We start from the raw sequence: 18,972 nt of genomic DNA, 5'->3' as shown, positions 1-18,972 counted from the left end.
CCTCGTAGCTGGGACTACAGGTGTTTGCCATCACACTTAGCTAACTTTTTTATTTGGTGTAGAGAGGGGTCTCCCACCTTGGCCTCCCAAAGTGCTGGGATTGCAGGTGTGAGCCACCACGCCCGGCCCTTTACATATTTTTCTGTGGGTGTGTTCTATATCGTAAATATTAACATCTATTTACATGTGACAAGATGCTACTGCTATATATATATATATATAGAGAGAGAGAGAGAGAGAGACAGGGTCTCACTTTGTTGCCCAGATTAGAGTGAGTGCCGTGGCGTCACCCTAGCTCACAGCAACCTCAAACTCCTGGGCTCAAGCAATCCTCCTGCCTCAGCCTCCCCCAAGTGGCTGGGACTACAGGCGTGTGCCACTATGCCCGGCTAATTTTTTCCATATATATTAGTTGGCCAATTAATTTCTTTCTATTTATAGTAGAGACTGGGTCTCGCTCTTGCTCAGGCTGGTTTTGAACTTCTGACCTCAAGCAATCCGCCTGCCTCAGCCTCCCAGAGTGCTAGCATTACAGGCGTGAGCCACCGCACCCAGCCGCTACCGCTATTTTTATAGAGTATAATATGGAGCAGTACTTCTAAGCTAGGAGGTGTAGGGACAAGCCCTTACGAATCTGCCAGACATCTCTCCAAACTGAATTTGCTTGGCCCACCTGATTCTGGTAGAACTCTCCATCTCTCTGGAATGTGCACCTGTGTGACGGGGCCAGCAGCACAGACACTGTGGTGGGACATTTGAAGAGTGGACACGTTTGATTAGTGGCTGCTTCCAGCATGTCTGCTCTACCCACCAGACTCCCCTTATAGTTTCTGGGCTCCTGTGCTACAGAATTGGGAGGATGGGCACCCCAAGACAACAAGAGTGGGAGAGGGCAGGAGAGATGTGTAGGGGACTGACATATTTTCCTAGCTTAAGAATTAAAGTTAGTGAGTAATGTACGTGTCCTGCCCAGAGTGTTTGAAAGTAATCTGTTCCGGACAAGGTCCTTGTGATAAACAAGGTTGTTGCCTAGAGGCATAACAAAGGACCTGAGCTGCAAGTAGCAAGAGCGGCCCTGCCCCACAGCATTGGGGGTTTGGAGGCCACATGATAAACACCCCATAAGATGGCTGGTTAGTCAGTGCCAGGTAAGACCCCTCAAGGGAGGGGCGACCTAAGCCAAGCACAGCCACTGGGGTTCAGCCAAAGATCTTAGGGGGTCACCCTAAGAGAAGCTGGGGATGAGAAATGCCCCCTGTGGCTCACCTTGCCCATCCTTGCTAATCATGGTCCTTTATCTATGCCTAGTGCCTAGAGCAACCACCTTGAAATTCTGAGTCAGGGGACATCTGCTTCCCTAAGGCTACACATTCCGGAATTTATGGCTGCCACACCTGGGTGGTTACGTACAAGGAACTAACTTTAATCTTTTTGAGTATGAAAATAAAACTGACCTGGTGTATTATTACTCAAGCTAACCGTTTGTACATGCGTCTACGTTTTTCTTTGTGTTCTGCATTTGTGTTTTATGTTCTGTGTTCATTCATCCTCCATCCTGTAAAAACAGTCCACGACAGAGATGTCAAAAGACAGAGGCATACAGTCCAGTGGGGCTGCAGGCCGGAGAGGTGAGGGGTGACAACAGCCACAGGCTGCTCTTTCCAGGCAGGAAGGGAGCAGGACGGGGACTGGGAAATGTGAGTGACTTCACGTAATGTTGACCCAGAAGCTAGAAGACAATGAGCCAGTCCTTGAGATTCTGGGGGCAGGATTTCCATCCTAGAATTCCATGCCTGGCCAAACCAGGACACAGCAGACACGGCAGCATCCATGCTCAGGAAGCCCGACGAGGGCAGACTTCAAAAATGAAGAAGTCAATCAGTGAAAGGAAAAGGCAGGCCTGGGATCCAGGAAACAGGGAACTCAACACAAAAGAGAAGTGATAAAGCCTCTGCAGCCTCCAGAATCTGAGCCCGACGTCCACAGCAATGGTCAAGGCTTCTGCACGGTGACTTAGAGACGTGGAATAAACACTGAGTGGAACCGCTGAGAGCTGGGACTGGCCGCCTGTGGGCCGCGGGACTCTGCAGTGGGTGGGATGTGGGTCTGTTAGTTTTTGTTGTAAGCCTTGTTCAATTGTTTGGTTTTTAAATAACCTAAATATAGTAATGTGATATAAATGCAAACCAAAATTTTAAAAGTACATCAAAAGCATAAAGAAAAAGAAGTCCAAATGGAGACATGATTTGGATCCCCTTTCTTTTTTCTTTTTTTTTTTTTTGAGATAGAGTCTCACTTTGTTGCCCAGGCTAGAGTGAGTGCCATGGCGACAGCCTAGCTCACAGCAACCTCAATCTCCTGGGCTCTAAAGCAATCCTCCTGCCTCAGCCTCCCGAGTAGCTGGGACTACAGGCATGTGTCACCATGTCCGGCTAATTTTTTGTATATATTTTTAGTTGGTTGATTAATTTCTTTCTATTTTTGGTAGAGACGGGGTCTCGCTCAGGCTGGTTTCAAACTCCTGACCTCGAGCAATCCTCCCGCCTCAGCCTCCCAGAGAGCTAGCATTACAGGTGTGAGCCACCGCGCCAGGCCTGGATCCCCTTTCAGCGTCTTTCAGACACAGAAATAAAGCTAGGAATGGCTTTTTATTTACTTTTATTGGCTGAATTATTTTTTGCTTGTTTTTGCTTAACTTTTTTTTTTAGGCAGTACTGCAGCCACAGGGTCATCTATTACGCTTACAGTTACTCAGGTTGCGCCTCTGGGGCTTAAATTCAGCCTCTCTGCATGATCAGTATGGGACACCCTGTCCCCATAAGTTCCAGATGCCCTTTATGATATAGCAGCTGTAACAACGGAGTGACAGTGGCGGGTGTGAACACGCTCCTGGAGAGCTCAAAGTGCCAGGAGCTGCCCTTGCCCTGTGACAGTCAATTCACTTCAAAACCAATTAATGCATTAGGCAAACAACTTATTTATTTGGAGGCAGGGTCTTGCTGTGTCGCCCAGGCTAGAGTGCAGTGGCATCATCATAGCTCACTGCAGCCTCTAATTCCTGGGCTCAAATGAGTATCCCACCTAAACCTCCTGAATAGCTGGGGCTACAGGCATGCACCACCACTCCCTGCCTGCAAATAACTTTAAAACCATGACAATGGAAATGGAATATCAAGATGCCAACACCCTGAGCAGTCACATCACACTTTCTTATTGGGAGAGCAGAGAGGACAGTGGGGATGTGGACCAGAGCGCTGGCTGGGACCCAACCCAAGAGGCACCCCCTCCGCTCCAGAACCAGGCGGGCTGTGGTCTCACCAGACACTGCCAAGCCACGGGGTAGGGTGGCACTAATGCCCCGCCTCCCGACCGCTCCTGGGTTTCGGCAGTCAAGGGACAGTCATGATCAAGTGCTCCTTGTGGAAACCAATGTATGGAACTCATTACTCGCCTTCCTGCCAAACGGGGCACACCCAGCCGTCTCCCTCTGCTACTCCTTCTGCCCGGAAGATCCCCACCCAGGCTCTGCCCGCCTGAGCCCAGCTCAAACGCCACTGCCACAATCCCCCAGCCTCTCCCAAGAATCCCTCAGGAGAGGCTACGCCTCTCTTTTGTCACTTATTCCCCACCTAGGGTAGGGGTTGCAATGCTCTGAATGTTTGCATCCCCTCCTAGAATTCTTATGTTGAAATCCTAATCCTTAAACTGATGCTATTAGGAGGTGGGGCCTTTGGGAGGTGAATAGGTGATGAGGGTGGAGCCCTCAGGGGTGCGACCCGTGCCCTTATAACAGGGGCCCCAGAGACCGCCCTGGTTCTCCTCCTGCCACGTGAAGACACAGCAAGATGTCAGCCTGCAGCCCAGGAGAGGCCTGCACCAGGACCCGACATGCTGGCACCCCTGGTCTCAGTCGCTGGCCTCCAGAACCGTGAGATGTAAATGTCTGGTTGTAGGCCACCCAGTCTATGACATTCTGTTACAGCAGCCAGAACAGACTAAGACAGTTGCCAGGTACCATCCCAGGTGACAGGTTCCCTCCTGGTTCTGCTTTGTGCACTGCCCCACCCCCATCCCCGTCCTCTCCCTCCCTCCACAGCCCGCCACCCCCACCCCGCCTTGGATGACTGAGCCCAGGCGACAGCTCCAGAAAGTGTCTGCACAGGGAGGCGGGGTGTGCACAGGTGGGGATGAGGAGCCAATCACCTGCCTGTCTGCGGACAGGGGGAAGAACAGCTCCTTGTATTATCGAGGGGCAGAACCTGCCAAGGGCCAGTCCTTGTGATAAAGCAGATAAAGCAATTCTGCCCCCAACCCCCTGCCTTGGGGACATTGGGTAATGTTTAGAGACAAGTATCTCAAATTCGTTTTGAGACAGGATCTTGCTATGAGGGACTTGTTTGAGTCCAGGTTGGACTCAAACTCCCGGGCTCAAGTGCAAGCCTCCCACCTCAGCCTCCCAAGCAGCTGGGACTGCAGGCACGTGCCACCGCACTGGCTTGGAGACAATTTTGCTCGTCATGACTGGGATGGTGCTCCTGCCACGCAGGGGGCAGAGCCCAGGGATGCTGCCATACATCCTACATCACCCAGTACAGCCCTCACAACAACAACGACAAATCCTGTGAATACACCGGACGGCACACTTTAAATGAACGAGTTGTATGGTATGTGAATCATAAAACAACTGCTTTGAAAAAGAACTTCAAAAAAACAAAAACCAGGTCAGGGGTCCAGGGGTCAGCTTAGTGGGTCCAGCAAGCAAATCTGGATATGAGTCTCGCTTTGTACAGCCATCCATGCCGTTTCTTCTCATTTCTGCTCTTTTGTCTTCCTTTTTTTTTTTTTTAGAGTGAGTGCCATGGCGTCAGCCTCACTCACAGCAACCTCAATCTCCTGGGCTCAAGCGATCCTCCTGCCTCAGCCTCCCGAGTAGCTGGGACTACAGGCATGCGCCACCATGCTCGGCTAATTTTTTGTATATATATTTTTAGTTGGTCAATTAATTTCTTTCTATTTTTGGTAGAGACGGAGTCTTGCTCAGGCTGGTTTCGAACTCCTGACCTTGAGCAATCTGCCCGCCTCGGCCTCCCAAAGTGGTAGGATTACACGTGTGAGCCACCGCGCCCGGCCTTTTTTTTTTTTTTTTTTTTTTTTAGAGATAGTCTTGTTCTGTCCCCCAGGCTGGAATGCAGTGGCATGGCCACAGCTCACTGCAACCTTCGAACTCCTGGGCTCAAATGATCCTCCCACCTTACAGTTCCAAGTAGCTGGGACTACAGGGGTGCACCACCATGCCTGGCTAAGTGTTTTATTTTTTGTAGAGATGGGGCCTTGCTATGTGGCCCAGGCTCTCCTGGCATCCCAAAGCAGTGGATTACAGGATGAGTCATTGTGCCCAGCCTGCTTTCCTTTTAGTCCCTAACTCATTAATTGCCTTCTGAAAATTTCCAACCTGGTCTCAGGGGACATACAAGAATTTTCCCGCCCTCAAGCCTGGGGAAACAGGCAGGCGTGCAGACCTGGCAGGCGTGGGGGCAAGGGCTCCGGGTGGTGGCAGCAATATGTTCTGAGATGGGCAAGGGCCAGGGTCCTGGAACACAGATAAGGACAGGAACACTAGGGGACATGCATGGCCTCTCGCACCTCTGGCCTGGCTCTCTCCACGCTTTTCCTTACCTGTGTACTGTTATGGGTTTAATTGCTTCCCCAAAAAAGGATACATTCAAATCCTCACCCCTAGTACCTGTGGAGGTGACCTCATTTGGAAATGGGGTCTTTTTTTTTTTTTTTTGAAACAGAGTCTCACTCGACTGCCTGGGCTAGAGTGTTGTGGCGTCAGCCTAACTCATAGCAATCTCAAACTCCCGGCATCAAGCAATCCTTCTGCCTCAGCCTCCCGAGTAGCTGGGACTACAGGCATGTGCCACTATGCCCAGCTAATTTTTTCTATATATTTTTAGTTGTTCAGCTAATTTCCTTCTATTTTTTAGTAGAGACGGGGTCTCGCTCTTGCTCAGGCTGGTTTCAAACTCCTGACCTCGAGCAATCTGCCAGCCTCAGCCTCCCAGAGTGCTAGGATTACAGGCGTGAGCCCCTGCACCTGGCCTGGAAATGGGGTCTTTTCCTACTTGGAAATAGGATCTTTGCAGAGTAGTCAAGTTGAGGGCATGCTGGAGTGGGGTAGGCCCTAATCCAATGACTAGTACCCTTATAAGAAGAGGAAATTTGGACAAAGACACAGAGAGAAGGAAGCAAGTGACAACAGAGACAGGTACTAGAGTGCATCTCGCATCTGCACCCATGCTGCCGGGTAGCAGCAAAAGCCAGGAGAGGGGCCTGGGACGGACTCTAACCCTAACCCCAGCCTCAGAAGGAACCAGCCCAGCAACACCTGGATCTCAGACTTCTGTCTTCCTGAGTTGTGAGAGAATACATTTCTGTTATCTTAAGCCACCCCAATGGCGGTGGTTTGTTGTGGCGGCCTCAGGAAACTAACACAGGCACCAGTATCCCCTGGGAGGGGGACCCCAGACCCTTCCTGCAGCAGATCCAGATGTGAACAGACCCTGGCCCATCATGCAGCGCCCCTTCCTCCCCACCTTTCACCTCTGTGACTCTCCGCCTGCCCGGGGCCTCGCCTGTCTCCAGGAGGTGAAGCGTGGAAGGACCCAGGTCCCGTATCTCCGTGTTTTCTTCATCTGCCAGCTCCAGGCCCCGTGCCAAATCCCGAGGTGGTCCCACCCTCCTCCCCGCTCCCATAGTCTGCCCAGGCCAGGCCCACAGGGTGCATCCGCAAATAGGCGCTGACTGCTGCCTGCCAGGCACTGGGTCAGGTGACCCCCGAGAGTAAGTGATGCCCAAACAGGGTCCCCTGCCCCTGCCCAGGGACTCCCTGGAGTTGGGAGAGGTGGAGGCCTCAGTGCTGGGCAGTTGCCAAGTGGAGGTGTGGACACAGAAGGTGGGATGCGGCCAAGTCCCCTCAGCCTTCCCAAGGTCACCTGCAAGGTCGGCTAACACTTCCTGGCAGTGGGGGATGCTCAGAGGCAGACACACTGGCCCTAGCCCTGCCCAGCTAGGTGACCGTGGGTGAGTGACACAGCTTCACTGATCCTCCTTAGCTCCCTCAGAACGGTGTGAGAGATTCCAAGAGACAGGGCTGGCTACGGTGTGTGGCGCACGGCTCACTTCAGCCGGGAGGCATTTATCAGAGAGGAGTTTTCTTCCTTCCTTCATGGAAGATTTCAGAGGACTCTGCACAGAACCTTTCTGAAGTAGACATTCTTTTTTTTTTTTTTTTTTGAGACAGAGTCTCGCTTTGTTTTCCAGGCTAGAGTGAGTGCCGTGGCGTCAGCCTAGCTCACAGCAACCTCAAACTCTTTGGGCTCAAGCGATCCTCCTGCCTCAGCCTCCCGAGTAGCTGGGACTACAGGCATGCGCCACCATGCCCGGCTAATTTTTTTATATATAAATCAGTTGGCCAATTAATTTCTTTCTATTTATAGTAGAGACGGGGTCTCGCTCTTGCTCAGGCTGGTTTTGAACTCCTGACCTTGAGCAATCCACCCGCCTCGGCCTCCCAAGAGCTAGGATTACAGGCGTGAGCCACAGCGCCCGGCCATGAAGTAGACATTCTTAACCTGAGGTCTTGGGGGGAAAAGTCTATCTTTCTTTGGGAGGCCGAGGTGGGAGGATTGCTTGAGGCCAGGAGTTCAACAGCAGCCTGGGCAATAGTGAGACCCCTGTCTCTACAAAAAATTAAAAATCAGCCCGGTGTCTTGGCATGCACCTGTAGTCCCAGCTATTCTAGAGGCTGAGGTAGGAGGATCGCTTGAGCCCAGGAGTTGGGGGCTACAGTGAGCTATGATGACACCATTGCACTCCAAACCAGGCAACAGAGAGAAATCCTGTCTTAAAAAAAAAAAAAATTCTATCTGTATTTTCATTTTCACTATCCTCTCACTGAAATGTAGCATTTCTTCCTATTCCAAATGAAGAGAATACTCACACCACAGTGGTATTAGCAGTATCTGTGACTTAGTCACTAATAGAAATTATAGATATCTTCATGACACATAACAGTGTTTACAGAAAATCTGAAATCCCATTTATGCTTATCAGTATGTCAAAAATACAGTCATTCACTCTGGGAGGCCGAGGCGGGCGGATCATTTGAGCTCAGGAGTTCGAGACCAGCATGAGTGAGAGCAAGACCCTGTATCTACTAAAAAATAGAAATAAATCAGCTGGACAACTAAAAAACAAATAATTGTTTTATATATATATATAATTAGCTGGGCATGGTGGCGCATGCCTGTAGTCCCAACTACTTGGGAGGCTGAGGCAGGAGGATCGCTTGAGCCCAGGGGTTTAAGGTTGCTGTGAGCTAGGCTGACGCCATGGCACTCTAGCCCGGGCAACAGAGCGAGACTCTGTCTCAAAAAAAAAAAAAAGAAAAAAAAAGTCATCATTAGACCTCCATCAGCCCGTGGTATTAATTAATTAATTGTTTTAGAGACAAGTGTCTTACTGTGTTGCCCAGGTTGGTCGTAAACTCCTGGCCTCAAACCATCCTCCCACCCTCAGCCTAGCCTCTGGAAGTGCTAGGTTCACAGGTGTGAGCCATTTTGCCCAGCCTAGTGTGAGCTTTTAAAAGTGTTGCTTTGAGAAGGGGTCTGCAGCTGCACCAGGCCTTCTTCAAGGGCAAGAAAGATCAAGCCCCTTCCTGTAGAGTCTAGATGGATTGATCCTCCCCTCAATCTCCCCCCCCACACACAAATTCCCTCCACTTCAGACTCTCATCAACAGGAGGTCTGCTAGCCTGGGGGTGGGATGAATTGCCTCAATTATTCTATTTTTTAAAATAAAAGCTTTTAACTTCAGAAGTTTTAAATTTTCATAGAAGTTACCACAATGGTCCAGAATCCCTATATACCTGACACCTAATTTCCCCTTCATTAACATCTTACAATACATGCGTCACAATTAAAGAGCCAACACTGATACATTCATGTTAACTATATTCCATAATATCTTGACATCTCCCTAGTTTCTCCCTAGGTCCTTTTCTGTTTCAGGATCCCATGGAGGGTCCCTCATTGCATTTAGTCACTGTGTCTCCTCTCTTTTTTTTTTTTTTTGAGACAGAATCTCACTGTGTTGCCTGGGCTAGAGTGCTGTGGCGTCAGCCTAGCTCACAGCAACCTCAAACTCCTGGGCTCAAGTGATCCTCCTGCCTCAGTCTCCCGAGTAGTTGGGACTACAGGGACGCCACCATGCCCGGCTCATTTTTTTATATATATTTTTATTGGCCAATTAATTTCTTTCTATTTATAGTAGAGACGGGTCTCCTTCTTGCTCAGGCTGGTTTCAAACTCCTGAGCTTGAGCAATCCGCCCACCTAGGCCTCCCAGAGTGCTAGGATTACAGGCATGAGCCACCGCGCCTGCCCAAGTCATTGTGTCTCCTTAGACTCCTCAAGGCTGGGACAGTTTCTCACACTTTCCTCGTTTCTGATGACCTTGACAGCTTTGAGGGGTACTGGTCAGGTGTTTCCTCCCCCAACTGGGATTTGTTTTTCTCACCATCAGACTGGGATAACTGCTTTTGGGGAAGGAAGATCATGTCATGCCCCATCACGCCAAGGGCACTTGCGTGACTCATTACTCTTGACGTTGACCTTGATCACCTGGCTGAGGTCATTTGGGGTCTCTTCACGATAAACCTTTTGCTCCCTTTGGAAGAGTCACTATGCACTGTCCACATAGTGGACGGTGGGCATTTAAGTATCTACGAAAATTATTTGGAATTCTTCCATTCGGGAAATGTGTCTGTCTTCCCTCGTTGGTCATTTATCCAATTATTTATTTAAGTCAGCGTGGACTCATGGATGTTTATTTTATACTTTGGGTTATAATCCAATCCTACTTTATTTAGTTGCCATTCTATTTTTTTAAAAAATTAACCCTACTGAAGTAGAATTTACATACAATAAAATGCACCATTTTAAGTGCACAACTGAATGAGTCTTAAAAATGCCTCCACTTGGGGAACCCCCAGCCCCAGCCACAGCGCAGGTGCCCGTGAGTGTCCTGGGCCCGGAACTAAATTCCTCACACAGGGGCCTTGGAGGATGACGTCAACTTCCCATTTCGGGCCTAGAAAAGTCCAATTTCCCCACTCAGGGGTAAACAGAGTCGCTAAGGGGCAAAAACATACAGACATCAGCAGCTATTTTCTCTGCAGTCAGCAGCTCAGGAACTTCGCTCACGGTGCTAGGGCGGGGTCTGGAGCCCAAAGGTGCTGCTGCGACCCAGCTGGGCGCGCCCAGCCCCTCCGGAGCCCCAGCCTGGCCAAGGAGAGGGTGCAGCCTGCCCAGCCCCCTCCCGATGTGCCCCTCCAGTCCCTGCCCGCGCCCCCCTTTTCACACCCTTTAACGGGCACCCTCCCCTGGGACCGCTCGGAGCGCCCAGGAGGGCCCAGAAGCCGCCGGGCGCAGTCTGGGCTGGGGCCCGCGGCGCTGAGGGGCGGGCCGAGCTGGGGGCGGGCGGGGGCCGGACCCTTGGCCCTGTCCTCGGGGGCGGCGCTGCGGCGCGAACGGTCCGGGTCCCTCCCAGGCGGGAGCAGAGCCGCGGCGCCCTGGGCGGCCGCTGAGCCATGGACAGCAGCGGGCCCTTCAGCTGCCCCATCTGCCTGGAGCCGCTCCGCGAGCCGGTGACACTGCCCTGCGGCCACAACTTCTGTCTCGCCTGCCTGAGTGCGCTCTGGCCGCATCGCGGCGCGGGTGGCGCCGGCGGGCCCGGGGGCGCGGCCCGCTGCCCGCTGTGCCAGGAGCCCTTTCCCGACGGCCTGCAGCTCCGCAAGAACCACACGCTGTCCGAGCTGCTGCAGCTCCGCCAGGGCTCCGGCCCCGGGCCTGGGCCTGGGCCCGGGCCCGCCCCGCCCCCGGCCCTGGAGCCCTCGGCGCCCTCGGCGCCCAGCGCGCCGCCCAGCACCCCGGAGCCGTCGGCTCCCTGCGCGCCCGAGCCGTGGCCGGAGGGCGAAGAGCTGGTGCGCTGCGACGCGTGCCCCGAGGGCGCGGCCCTGCCCGCCGCCCTCTCCTGCCTCTCGTGCCTCGCCTCCTTCTGCCCCGCGCACCTGGGCCCGCACGAGCGCAGCCCCGCGCTGCGCGGGCACCGCCTGGTGCCGCCGCTGCGCCGGCTGGAGGAGAGCCTGTGTCCGCGCCACCTGCGGCCGCTCGAGCGCTTCTGCCGCGCCGAGCGCGTGTGCCTGTGCGAGGCCTGCGCCGCCCAGGAGCACCGCGGCCACGAGCTCGTGCCGCTGGAGCAGGAGCGCGCGCTCCAGGAGGTGGGCGCGGGCACGGCTGCGGGAGGGCCGGGTGACCACCGCGCGAGCGCGCCGAGGGCTTTGGATTCCCCAGCCTCCCCGGGTTGGGTCTTAATTTCCTTCTCTAACTGGAGGGATTATGCAGTCCCTTCCTGCCTCGACAATGTCATCCGCTCCCGGTGGTGGAGATGGGAAGGGGAAGGGAGGAACCAGTGAGATCGGGAAAAGGACGCGAAGGGCGAGCAGGGGGACCTAAAGCTGGGCCAGGGTCGCTAAGGCAGGCGGAAGCCGGGTTAGGCCCGCGGAGTCCCGGCCGCGGGCTCCGGAAGCGCGGCTGATGCGCCCGGGGCTCTGGCAGGTCCCAGCTCAGATTCGCCCTGCGCTGAGGCGGCGGCTTAGAATGGGTGTGGCTGGCGACAGAAGTGCGACGGAGGGCGGGCAGGGCACACAGATCTCCTCTGTCCAGCTGTTCCGGGGGCCCGTGGTGGGAGCATGTGCGCAGCGTCCCTCTACCTCCCGCCTCCAGTTTCCTTTGGCCTCCAGCCCGGTCTTGGCGCCTCTGGCCTTGGGATTTTCCGTCTCTCCTGCCTGGAGCAGTGACTCATAAGACCTAGGGGATTTGCCCGGAATCCCCTTTTTTCAGGCTTGGATAGGGGAGGCAGCCTCTTTGGGGACAGTCATCTCTAGGACAGTTAAATGCCCTCTTGTGCAGTCACACTCTGCCTTCCCTACTGGAAGTTGTCAAGCTCACAGAGCAACACTGAGACCCGGAAGGGCCTGCAGTAGCCCTGCTGCTCAGAGAGGGCTGGGGACACCGGTCAGCCTGTGCTCCCACCAGGCACTTGGGAACGGCTCCAGCCTGGGCTGGAGGCACCTCTGGCATATTGTGGGACATCATGGCCACTCCCAGGCCTACCCATGCACAGTAGCATTCCCTGGTTGCCCTTCTCCTCTTCCCTGGGGAGGCCTGGGACCCCGGTGCAGGGCTGCAGCCTCTGCCAGACTCTGTACTCATGGAGGGTGTCATCCACAGGCCGAGCAGCCCAAAGTCCTGAGCGCCGTGGAGGACCGCATGGACGAGCTAGGTGCCAGCATTGCACAGTCCCGGCGCACGGTGGCCCTCATCAAGGTCAGATTCTACCCTCTACCCACCAGCCCCAACCCCCAGTCCTCATCCCTGTCCTCTTCTGCACGGGCTCCTGGCAGGTGAGCTTTCAGCATGGTGCAACCCGCTCCAAGCAAGCCTGTGCTCAGGGCACTGCGTGTCCCCACCAGCATGAGTGTCACAGATCCAGGACAGGCTCAGGCTGGCCTCTCTATCCCCCCAAGAGGGCAGGGCGGGGAGGTGGGGTCAGGGGAGGATGCAGCCATGTCCAGGACTGTCCTTTGTCCTCATTGCTGTCCCCACTGTCCTGTGCAGAGCGCAGCCGTGGCAGAGCGTGAGAGGGTGAGCCGGCTGTTTGCGGAGGCCACGGCCACCCTGCAGGGCTTCCAGACCCAGGTGCTTGGCTTCATCGAGGAGGGAGTGGCAGCCATGCTGGGCCGCTCCCAGGGCGACCTGCGGCGACAGGAGGAACAGCGCAGCCGCCTGAGCCGGGCCCGCCACAACCTCAGTCAGGTCCCCGAGGCCGACTCAGTCAGCTTCCTGCAGGTGGGGGCTGCTCTGGGGGCCATGGAGGGAAGAGGGGTGGGGGGAACGGGTGGGAGGAGGGGCAGTGGGGGCCCGGCCTTCCAGGCCACACCAGCCTCCTGGCAGAGCTGTCCGCCCCCCACCAGGAGCAGCTGGGGCCAGCAGAGCTTGAACAGGCACTTGTCTGGCACAGGAGCTGCTGGCACTAAGGCTGGCGCTGGAGGAGGGGTGCGGCCCTGGGCCCGGCCCCCCGAGGGAGCTCAGCTTCACCAAGTCATCCCAAGCAGTCCGGGGAGTGAGGGACGTGCTGGCCGAGGCCTGCGCCAGCCAGTGGGAGCAGCTTCGGGGGCTGGACAGCGATGAGGACGGGCTGCAGAAGCCGGGCTTGGAAGGTGGGCCCCCCCCCACATGACTCACCTTCTCCCCGTCTCCCGCATGGGCCCCCAGGCCTGGTGCCCCTCCAGGAGTGGAGGAGGAAAACTGTGCCTGGCACAGGGAGGGGCCCAAACCCTGCCAGCAACTGGAGCCACCACCCTGTGGTGACCAGTCAGCCCCTTTGGCCACAGTCTAGAGGCTTCTCCCAGCCCACCCTCTAGCTTCAGCGGGGCTGAGGCCCAGGCAGCAGTGGGCAAGGGGCAAAACTCAGGCACCAAGGAGGGTGTGAGCACGGGGTGCCCTATGTGAGTGTGTGCCTGTCGCCAGGTGGCTCGGGTCTCTGGGAGGAGGGGGAGAAGGAATTGCAGCCACAGGTTCAGAGGGGCCGTCGGGGGGGCTGCTCCTCACGTTTCCTCTGCTGCAGCCGACGCCGAGTCCCAGGACCCCGACAGCAACAACCACTTGGAGAGTGAAGCCCCCCGGGACTATTTCCTCAAGTGTAAGTGGATGCCTGGGCCCCCTCTCCTGCCGGGCCCTGGCTCAAGAGGGTTTGAAGTCCTCTCCGTAGTTCGGGGGTGAACTAGGCCAGCTCCTGGCGTGGTCTGCAGCGGCACTGAGTCAGGCTGGTTGGGAAGGAGGGAGAGGCCGCGTTTTGGGGAGGTGGCAGCTAGGGGAGGAGCCGTCCCAGCTGCGCCTGGTCCTGAGCCCTGCCCTGTCTCCTGTCCCTGGGATCAGTCGCCTACATCGTGGACCTGGACAGCGACACGGCAGACAAGTTCCTGCAGCTGTTTGGAACCAAAGGTGTCAAGAGGGTGCTGTGTCCCATCAACTACCCCGAGTCGCCCACCCGCTTCACCCACTGTGAGCAGGTGCTGGGCGAGGGCGCCCTGGACCGGGGCACCTACTACTGGGAGGTGGAGATCATCGAGGGCTGGGTCAGTGTGGGCGTCATGGCCGAAGGCTTCTCCCCCCAAGAGCCCTACGACCGGGGCCGGCTGGGCCGCAACGCCCACTCCTGCTGCCTGCAGTGGAACGGGCGCAGCTTCTCCGTCTGGTTCCACGGGCTGGAGGCGCCCCTGCCCCAGCCCTTCTCACCCACTGTGGGCGTCTGCCTGGAATACGCCGACCACGCCCTGGCCTTCTACGCCGTGCGGGATGGCAAGGTGAGCCTCCTGCGGAGGCTGAAGGCCTCCCGGCCCCGCCGGAGTGGCGCCCTGGCCTCCCCCACCGACCCCTTCCAGAGCCGCCTGGACAGCCACTTTGCGGGGCTCTTCGCGCACAGGCTCAAGCCTGCCTTCTTCCTGGAGAGCGTGGACGCCCATCTGCAGATCGGGCCCCTCAAGAAGTCCTGCATCTCCGTGCTGAAGAGGAGGTGATGCCCGGCGCAGCCCTCCCGCGGCAGTGTCGGCTCCTCCGGGACCTCGTCCTCCCCAGGGGAGGCACCAGCCTGGGAGTCCCACACGCCTCGCCTTCTTGTTTCTAGAGGCCTCCACCTTCCATACACTTGGCCTTCTGCCTCTCAGAAAGGAGGTCCCCACAGCCTTGTCCCCCGGCAGGCCTGGACAGATCCAAGCTACTCTGACCCCTTCTTTTCCAGGTTTCTAGAACAGTGCCTGGTGTGTAGTAGGTGCACAATAAACACTGTTGACTGCCGGCTCCTTTCCATCCTTCTCCACCCACCGAGGATTCCCAGAACCACTCATATTTCCAGAGCCCCTGGGCCCAGGATTCCTGTTGGAAACGAGAGCCTTGGCGCTGAAACGGTGCCTGCACCTCAGGGCACCCCCCACTCCCTGGTTTCAGGCAGGGGCAGCCAGAGGTGGCGACTCCCACCTGGCTGCTGGAGTACTTGGGCTGGCCTGGCTCCCACCTGCTATTTTCAGCCTTGATGCCACAGCCTAGCTCTGGACCTGCCTTTTGTTTGTGCCCAGAACTAAATGCAGACATCACAGCCCCAGGAGCAGGGCAGGACTCTGGGTGGGGCAAGGGAGTTTGAGACTTGGAGCCTCTTTCACACACACCGCTTCTCGGCCCAGGGAGGGCCTTGGCTGAGACCCCCCCAGGGTGTGGCTGGAGCTGAGAGCATCTACAATAAAGGGACCTAAGTCCTGCCTCAGGAGAGCCTCTGCCTTTCTTCTAGGGGGGCCCAGAGCCCTAGCCAGGCCCGGGGTGCCCTGAGGCTACAGGGCCAGTGTGTTTCCGGGCCAGCTCCCTCCTCCCTGGCTTCCCTGTGACCCAGGTGCACCCCCAGGGCAGGGGCACAGGGAGAGGCCTTTCAGACAGCGCCTCAAGGTCTGGCAGGACTGACGGGGTGAGTTATGCAGCCAGACAGCAAGGCCATACAAGTCCAGCCCAGGGCCCTGGCAGCTAAAAATAGCCCCTCCCGAGGAGCCTGCTTTAGGCCCAGCAGCCAGGATGTTGTTTTTCCGGGCGGGGCCTCCTTGCTCCCGATGTTTTCAACACGGTTCCCTTGGTAGCCACAGGTCCCCAGCTCACCCTGTGAGGGGGCTGGTGGGGCAGGCCCTCCCCCAGCACAGGGCCCTCCTCCCCCCTTCCCCCCCACTCCCCTCCACCTGCTGGCTCATCTCCTCCCCCAGCTTGGCACTCTCCACCCCACAGGCTGTCCTTGCCAGGTCACCCTCTGGACCCCAACCCTCAGGGAGCCTTGGCATGTCCTGGAACATGAGCTGGACAGAGCTGGTACTTCCTCAGTGGAATTCGGGCCTGACTGGTCATGTCTGTGGCTACAGCCACAGCCACTCAGCGAATGTGCCACCTGCAGTGATTTCCAGCCTTCAAAGACTTGCATGGGGCTTTGTGACACAAGGATCTTAATCCCAAATCCCAGCATGACAGCTTTACAGCTCAGAGCTGGGACGGCTCGCTCACAGCTGCACAGCTAGCAAGGGGCTGGCTCTTCCGACCCCAAGATTTGTTGCAGAATCCTGAGTCTGGGATGTTAGCCACAGCCCTGTACTTCCTCTGTGACTCTAGGACAATGCTAAAGCTGGGACGGAGTGCACGTGCGTGTGTGTGTGTGTGTGTGTGACTGTCCCTCTGCCTGGGTGCATGCCTATGTATGTGCATGTGGCTCCAGCCCAGTGACTTTTCCAACAACGTCCTGAGAAGATCTAGGAGGAGGAACACCGAGGCAGAGTGGGCTGGAGGAAGCTGGAGGTGGGTCCCCCCTCAGCACCCCACCAACACTTTGGAAGACTTTATTTGTTTTATTCAAGATTGCTTGAAGAAAAAGAAACTGTTAGAAAAAAATTAGAAAATCACAAATTTAGTCTCAACTTTCTCCTCCCACTACTATATCCAGATGGAGAAACTGAGGCACAGAGACATTGAGAGGCCGCCCAAGGTTACCCGCTTTCTCCATACTGCATGGCTTAAGTGTGTCCCGCACTCAGAAATGTGTAAACATGCACACACACACACACACACACACGCACAGCCCTGCTTCCCAGCACTGTTTTGCATCAGAGCTGTCACAGGCTGGGCCCTGGTTCCCACGGTCACCAGAGCCCTTGGCAGAGCTGCCGGAGGGTCTGGGTCTCAGAAGCTCCTGCCGAACCCGGACAATGGTGGAGGGGTGAGGGGGTTGCTGAGGCTGTGGTGCTTTGGCCAAATCTGGCTCCTCGGGGCAGGCGGGGAGCCAACCTCCACTTGAGCTTTGTTTCCGTGGGAACGGGAGCGCCAGAGAGCCAGACAGCGCCCGAGACAGGGACTGGAGCGTGCTCCCCTCCGGCAGCTGCACGCCGGCCGGCCGGGCACCCCTGCCTCCCCGCACTCCAGGAGGAAAGGGGCTCCAGTCCTCTCCCCTCTCTTCTCCCCCTCTTCTCTCCCTTCCCAAGGCCCAAGGAGCACTCCCAAGAGGCTTCCTCGACCTCCCTCCTCCCAGGTAGAGAGGATGAGGCTGGACCCCATACTAGCTAAACCCAGGCCTGGCCAGGAAGATGGGGCTGAACTATATGCTATGTTATTATTATTTTTTTTGGTGGGGGGGAGAGACAGACTCTCACTCTGTTGCCCATGCTAGAGTGCCATGGCATCAGCCTAGCTCACAGCAACCTCAAACTCCTGGGCTCAAGCAATCCTTCTGCCTCAGCCTCCCAAGTAGCTGGGACTACAGGCATGCACCACCATGCCTGGCTAATTATTTCTGTATATTTTTAGTTGGCCAATTCATTTCTATTTTTTAGTAGAGACGGAGTCTTGCTCTTGCTCAGGCTGGTTTCAAACTCCTGACCTTGAGCAATCCTCCTGCCTCGGCCTCCCAGAGCGCTAGGATTACAGGCATGAATATATGCTATGTTTTTCCATCTGCTAACAGAGACGGGTTCTGAGTGACTTATGGATGGACGGCGTGACAGCGTGGATCTGCTGGACAAAGAAATGATTCACGGGCCCGAGGACAGAGCAGGACAGCACTAGATTTCATCACAGTACTCAGAACGGCATACAATTTAAAACTTAGGAATTGTTTATTTCTGGAATTTTCCATTTAATAATTTTTGGACTGCAGGGGACCATGGGTAATTAAAACCTTGAAAAGTGAAACCAGGAATAACAGGGGACTACTGTGGCACTTAGCTGCAGGGTCTGTGTGCTCTCAGCCAACACTCACGTTCCCATTTGATGCCAACATTCAAACTCTGGAAGACAAGTCACTCCCCGTCCGCACAGTGAGGTCTTTTGGAAGATGCAGGAGGCCCCGGGTGGTCCTCACGGGCTTCACCTGGGATGGAAAGTCTCAATGTTCTTCCAAACTGCTCCGAGAGAAGGGGCCGGAGAAGCCTTTGCAGCACAGGGGGCCAGGCACTGGGGCAGGTAGAAAGATTCTCTCATGTTCTGTGTACTTTATCTTTCAATGACATTCAAATTTTGAATTTTACTCCATAATATCTCCAATTTTGCTTTAATATTAAGAACAATGCTTTTCTGTCCCAGCCTTGGAGAATGGTTTTGTGTATGAGTAGTGGAATCAAAAAGTCTTGGCTGGGCCGGGCTTGGTGGCTCATGCCTGTAATCCTAGCACTCCGGGAGGCCGAGGCAGGAGGATCGCTCAAGGTCAGGAGTTCGAAACCAGCCTGAGCAAGAGTGAGACCCTGTCTGTACTAAAAATAGAAAGAAACTAATTGGCCAACTAAAAATATATGGAAAAAATTAGCCAGGCATGGTGGTACATGCCTGTACTCCCAGCTACCCGTGAGGCTGAGGCAGGAGGATCACCTGAGCCCAGGAGTTAGGTTGCCGTGAGCTAGGCTGACGCCATGGCACTCTAGCCAGGGCAGCAGAGTAAGACTCTGTCTCAAAAAAAAAAAGTCTTGCCTAAAAATTCCACTTCAACCATTTCCAGAGTTCATGTCTCTGGGCAACGGATTGAGCCCCTCTATGCCTCAGTTTCCTCACTTGTCCAATAGAGATAAGAGTAGAACCACACAGCATTGCTTTGAGGATGAAATGAGATAATCCCGGCATAGAGCAAGGTTTCGATAAATGTTATTATTATTTCTCCGAATAACTGAGTAAATTTGAGACTCTTCGAAGATGTGTCAATCCTTGGGGGATACCCGGGATTGTTTTTCAGGAGCTAAGATGATCCCAAACCCAAGTCTGCCAAGACAGTACATTTCGCCCCA

At 55.4% G+C, this 18,972-nt stretch overlaps 1 protein-coding gene across 1 annotated transcript; it reads left to right on the top strand.

Moving 5' to 3' along the window:
• The first annotated feature begins 10,581 nt into the window (after positions 1 to 10,581).
• Positions 10,582 to 14,980, top strand: TRIM47 (tripartite motif containing 47). Its single transcript, XM_012778846.3, has 6 exons — positions 10,582 to 11,343; positions 12,356 to 12,451; positions 12,743 to 12,973; positions 13,146 to 13,344; positions 13,752 to 13,826; positions 14,063 to 14,980. Exons 1-6 carry the CDS (start codon positions 10,654 to 10,656, stop codon positions 14,701 to 14,703), a joined length of 1,932 nt encoding a protein of 643 aa, XP_012634300.2. The 5' UTR covers positions 10,582 to 10,653; the 3' UTR covers positions 14,704 to 14,980.
• The last annotated feature ends 3,992 nt before the right edge of the window (positions 14,981 to 18,972 follow it).

This window comes from Microcebus murinus, chromosome 18 (genome assembly GCF_040939455.1).
Source record: "Microcebus murinus isolate Inina chromosome 18, M.murinus_Inina_mat1.0, whole genome shotgun sequence".
In the NCBI taxonomy this organism is placed as follows: Eukaryota; Metazoa; Chordata; class Mammalia; order Primates; family Cheirogaleidae; genus Microcebus; species Microcebus murinus.
Note: the sequence above shows the minus strand (reverse complement) of the source record. Positions and strands in the feature narration are given on the sequence as shown.

What these genes read in the sequence shown, in the direction of transcription:
- TRIM47 (XM_012778846.3), top strand. Translation starts at nt 10,654, where the DNA reads ATGGACAGCAGCGGGCCCTTCAGCTGCCCCATCTGCCTGGAGCCGCTC. An exon ending in GCACGGTGGCCCTCATCAAG is followed by an intron (nt 12,452 to 12,742) that starts GTCAGATTCTAC and finishes TGTCCTGTGCAG; the next exon opens with AGCGCAGCCGTGGCAGAGCG. An exon ending in GCAGAAGCCGGGCTTGGAAG is followed by an intron (nt 13,345 to 13,751) that starts GTGGGCCCCCCC and finishes CCTCTGCTGCAG; the next exon opens with CCGACGCCGAGTCCCAGGAC.